The 5,523-nt window shown below is 24.8% G+C and overlaps 1 protein-coding gene across 1 annotated transcript in view; it reads right to left on the bottom strand.

Moving 5' to 3' along the window:
• Nucleotides 1-1,847: 1,847 nt before the first annotated feature.
• The window catches only part of LOC119666438 (sodium channel protein PaFPC1-like), an 8,612-nt gene continuing 4,936 nt past the window's right edge, over nt 1,848-5,523 (bottom strand). The window contains exons 4-5 of the mRNA XM_038075716.1: nt 2,191-2,305; nt 1,848-1,862 (exon numbers count right to left, since the gene is read on the bottom strand). Coding sequence (XP_037931644.1) covers nt 1,848-1,862; nt 2,191-2,305 — 130 coding nt within the window. The remainder of the gene's footprint in view (nt 1,863-2,190; nt 2,306-5,523) is intronic.

The raw sequence follows: 5,523 nt of genomic DNA, 5'->3' as shown, positions 1-5,523 counted from the left end.
AAGGTACATAAATTGATTCGTTCTTAATAAAATCGATATAATAATTATTACCAAATTGATAACTTGATATGATTGGATTATAACTAATTTCTTATAATGGCACCTGTTGATATTTTCGTGAATAATTTGCATAATTATTATTTAAATCATATTCAGAAAGGTATATATTATATGATACCATATTTTTAGAAGTTTATTCCTTTGGCTCGTTCTTTGAAGATTCTGACTTAATGTGTCCTCTGGTTCTTAAGAAGGAAGCGAAACCATTAATAAAATTTTTGGAATGAAATAAATGGACATTTACGTTCTTAATGCTATGTATCTCTTTAAAATTCATTCCTCAAAAGGTGGATTAAGTAGGTAAAGTCTTAAACGATGATTTTTAATGGTTTCCAATTAAGGACATAAGAAATAATGGTACTAAAGGAGTTGCAACAATGAAATATTGTAAAATCTTACAATCAATTTAATGTTAATAATGAACATTTAAAAGGACTAGACAATATCTAGTCATTGGCGCATTCAGTGGGTGAAGGAGGAGGTTGATTTCGAGTATAAATCTCCTTTCATTCTTCACAACAAAATCTACAAATAATAAAAACTATAAATTCTTGATATATATGGATCTTTTTATTTGAGTACAAATATTAGCCATAAGGTTTGACAATGAAATTTTGGAAACACTGGAGGAATACTGTCGAAAGAAAAATATTTTGTAGTATACCTATGGTCTTGGCTATACCAATGCATATTTAAGAGTTGTTACTAAATTATTAACATCCTGTGAATTCTTTAGCTTGGTCGTGTTATGAAAATGGATGACGATACTCTAACGAAAAAGTTATATAAAGCGGCAGTTGGAGAAAGAAAGTGTACAGTGGATGTACACTGTGTCTTCGGTGGAATGAATAAATTGAGGGAGTACTTATCGCACTTGATGTACGAAACTGCAGAGGCTGTGCAAGCAGTAGAGTCATCTGAAGAGGAGTTGTGGGTTGTAGACGGGATTTTTTGGTTATTTAGATAAGTAAGTAAGTAATTTTGATATCAACATATAGCGCGCTGAAGTAATTTGTTTAAAATATTGAAATCTACTAAAATCTGTTGCCAACTTGTAGCGACAGGGTTATCGAAATATCGTTATATTTATATATTGCTTAAATTATATAAAGTAACACTCGTGCTTTAAATTAAGTTTAAAGTATTTGATTTTTATAAAGAAATAATTTGAAATAATTACTTAATTAATGAAATTAAGTAAAATAATGAAAGTGAATGAAAATGATTTTAATTAATAAATTTTTCAATTTCTGTATTGATTTTCTGTATTGATTTTGTAAGGCATTAATGAAATCAAAATGCATTCAAAACGATTTCAAACAAATTCACGATTTTGGTGAGCTTCGTAACAGTTTGGAATACGATCATTTTACAACAACAAACTAAAAAACAACAAATTCTCAATTTCATATTTAAAATATTTTAATTCAAGCTTACCTGTGTCTTGATACATTATACTGTGCTTTAGTTTCAAAAACGAAATTCTTAAACCTTAGTCGAAAGATACAAAACTTAAACATGCAACTACGGAAGAAGATTGGACTTACGAATCAATAGCTAATGTTTTCAAAAAATTATTTCAAAACATTTTATTTTAATCATACAATTCCTACTATTTTTTTTACAATCAATTAACTATTCAGTGTGTTGAAAAAATATTACATTTGTTGTAAAATTTACTTAAACAAAATTCACTCAAACAATTAGAAAATACTTAAAATATCTACAATTTACTTTCCACCTAAATTAGAACGGAACACACACCGCAAACTCCAAAATCAAAATACTCAATAACAGCTTAGCTAACAATTCAAATAAGTTTTGTTTATAATAACATATTAAACTATAAATAAAATTATAATAAATTATAAAAAAAAAAAATAATAAAATAAAATTAATATTACTTTAAAAATATTATATGATTGATTTCCTAAAATGCAAAAACACACACACTGATAAAAAAATAATTAAAAGCAAAAAGGCTTAGTAGAAGCATTGAGAACAATTAAAAAATAAATTAAAAAAAATTATAACACACGATAAATTATATGTAAAATTTTTTAAACAAATATGTTGCAACATTTATTATATATATAAAATATTTTTAAAAAAAATTCTTAGCAATTCTACCTGAAATACAGTGACGAGCGCCCATAGAAGGCTGTCGAAATTCTTACGATCGCATATCGTCTCTCCATTAACTTTCTCGCAGAATTTACATCCGAATAGATTCATGCCGAGTATACTAAATTGATGTTTTGATTTATTGTTTGATAATTCATTCATTCATTGTTGTTGTTTTGTTATAGTTTTAAACGATTTCAAAATTGTTTTATAAAAGATTTTTAGAGGGGAATTTTTAAATTTTTTTTTATATTAATATATTTATTTTGTTTATATATATTTAGGTATTTAATTAATATTTAATGGAAAAGAAAGAGAAGAGAGATAAACAGTGAGACAGAGATAGAGATAGAGACAGATAGATAGATAGATATAGAGTAAAAGAGATAGATAAGACGTACAATGCAGTAAACGTATACGAAAATTATACAAAAAAGCAGTAAGAAGAAAATTACAAAGATTGAAAGCTTTGCAAAAATTAGTTTTAATTAAGAAAAAAAATTAATAATCAAAATTTTGAACTATTTGCTATTTATTTGGAATAAATCTATTAGGGTTAAACGTGGAGAAAATTGATTATTGAAAACATTTTAAGTTTTTTACTTAATTTAAAATTATTTTTTGTATATAAAATGCGAAAAATTTTCTTTTAAAAATTAATTTTCTTTTTAATTTTAATGATAACAGACGGACAATTAAACACAGAACTGATTGAGACAATTAATAAATAAAATATTATATTTAATTTGTAATAATTATATTATAAGTATATCGGAAGAATAAGTAAAAATATATATATGCATTGTATGCCTAATAGCAATATTTAAACTAATTTATCAAAACTTTTAAATCTATTTACACTAGAGGAAAAAACATAGGTCAGTTCAATAAATAAATCAATTATAAAAACCTTTTATATTATTGGTTTAAACGAGTAAAAAAATATCAAGTAATCCTTATATATGCTGTAAGCTTATGTTGGAGCAGATGGATTCAGAAATTATAGCTCAAAGTTAATTTCTTGAATCTTCTGTAAAGTGATTGCTAGCGTTGTAAGGATGGACTTTTTACCGGATGATTTTGGTATAAAGAATGGTTCGTAACAAGTCCAATAGCTATTCTAATTTTTTTATTTGCAAAATTTTAATTCTACACAAAGTTTCCTTAATTTTTCTTTAACCACTTATAATTAGATGTAATTCGGTAAACCTAAAACTTAAAAAACATCAAGACTTTTATGAACGCTATGTTTTTGTCGATATATTTTTGAGAAACAAAATATTTAGAAATATAATGTTTAGCTAAAATGCCTATTACTACTGATGTTATATATGTCGTTTTTTTCTCATAAAAAGTATTTAGTAATCGAGATTCAGTATTAAACCACAAGCGGGATGCAAAAGAGAGGTTCTAAAAAACCTTCCGGTAAAAAACTGTCGAAATATCAAAAACAGCTCATTAAAATAGATTAAGTCATATCATATAAATGTCCTTTAAATTTACATTAAGACACATTAAGTATTAAGACACTTTGTGCATAAGTTTTTTAGTGCGCAAAAATTAGTTTAGAAATTATAGTTCTGAATCCATTTATGAATCTTATATAGAAAAATGTTCAATAAATTTTTTGGAAAATTTGTAAATTATTTATTAGTCATTCTCTTACACTCGGTTTTTTTGCTTAAATTGAAGCAACCTATCGACCAGGAGCGACATGTAGTAGTAAGTTATAACGAAATACGAATAAGAAACCTGTGTAATATACATAGTATATGAGGTAGTCACGTGACAGTTCTACAATTACCGATATATGTATATCCAAAGGACTAACTTATCTATGAAGGCTGTAGTAGTGTAAGTACTAGCTACCTAACTGCTGATACAGTTAAGTTAAAAATAAGCTGTGTTATGATTACTAAAAATAAACTATTTTTCTAGCAAGATTACCTATGCAAACAACAAGAAGTTAACTGCGATCTTAAAGACTGATCAGCAGTTCTTAACTGCTGAAAGAACTTGATAACTGATTAGTTTTGAATTATATAGTTATATATGTATACAGTTATTTTTTTTATAATTTTTCGATGCATGACATCCGTCTATTGACGGAAATAGTCTACTTTGAGTAATGCAAATATAAAACTCTACTAGGTTAGGTTAGGTCATGCCGGTGATCTCAAGGGATCCACTTAAACCTATTGTGTTACAGTATAATAAACAACTCAAGAGTTGGAACTATTCAGAACCTTTGGTAAAGCTTATAATGCTATTCAGAGGGAGGTCTTGCAGTTTGCCAAGCTCGTTAAAAAAGAAAGCCCCTAAAGTTATAAAACGGCGACTCATGGGACAGAAATAAAGCAGATGGGAAGCATTTTCATCGTCCTCTTCACAACTATGGAAGACTATAAATTATGGTTTAAAAGGAGATTTAGCGTCGTAGTATAGTTAAAAGTCTACTAATTTGATTCATTTTATAATTTAGATTTTAGAACTTGTTTTTTTAATAATACCGATATATATTACAATTCTCTATTGACATTAAGTAGTTTTTTTTTGGTACATATTATTCTAGAATATAAAAAAATTAATACTGCAATTTATTTTGTAATGCAAATATTAAACCTCTATAAATTAATTAATGTTATCATTTATATTTTAAAACTTTTCGCTTGGTTTTTTATTAATTCTTGCTAATTCCTGCCATATTAATTTTATTCGTATTATATTAATTAATATAATATATTAATCATACCTGCCTATATTGACATTCCGTACTATTTTTGTAAATTTTTTTCAAGAAGTTTTTGGGAAATATTTAATATGCTTATTTCGAGCAAAAGATATATTTAAAAAAAAATTTAATTTTAAACTGCAAGAGTTATATTTAATAAATTATATTAATATTTCAATTTTTTTAAATATTATTTACAGAAAAATTAACTTTTAATTAAAAATCAATTTTAACATTTAAATTTTTTTGAAATATTGCTTATAGAAAAATTAACTTGTAATAAAAATCAATTTTAATATTTCAGTTTATTTAAATATTGCTTATAGAAAAATTAATTTTTAATTATAAATTAATATTAATATTTTAATTTTTTAAAATACTGTTCTGTAAACATTGATTTTCAATTAAAACTCAGTTTTAATATTTAAATTTTACAAAAAAATTAATTTTTAATAAAAATAAATTTTAAAACTTTAGTTCTTTCAAAAATTGCTTATAGAAAAATTAATTTTTAATTAAAAATCAATTTTAGCATTTGAATTTTCATGAAATATTGCTTATGGAAAAATTAATTGCATTAGAATCAATTAAAATTTTAATTCTTTCTA

This window comes from Teleopsis dalmanni, chromosome 1, assembly GCF_002237135.1.
Source record: "Teleopsis dalmanni isolate 2A chromosome 1, ASM223713v2, whole genome shotgun sequence".
Classification (NCBI taxonomy): domain Eukaryota; kingdom Metazoa; phylum Arthropoda; class Insecta; order Diptera; family Diopsidae; genus Teleopsis; species Teleopsis dalmanni.
Note: the sequence above shows the minus strand (reverse complement) of the source record. Positions and strands in the feature narration are given on the sequence as shown.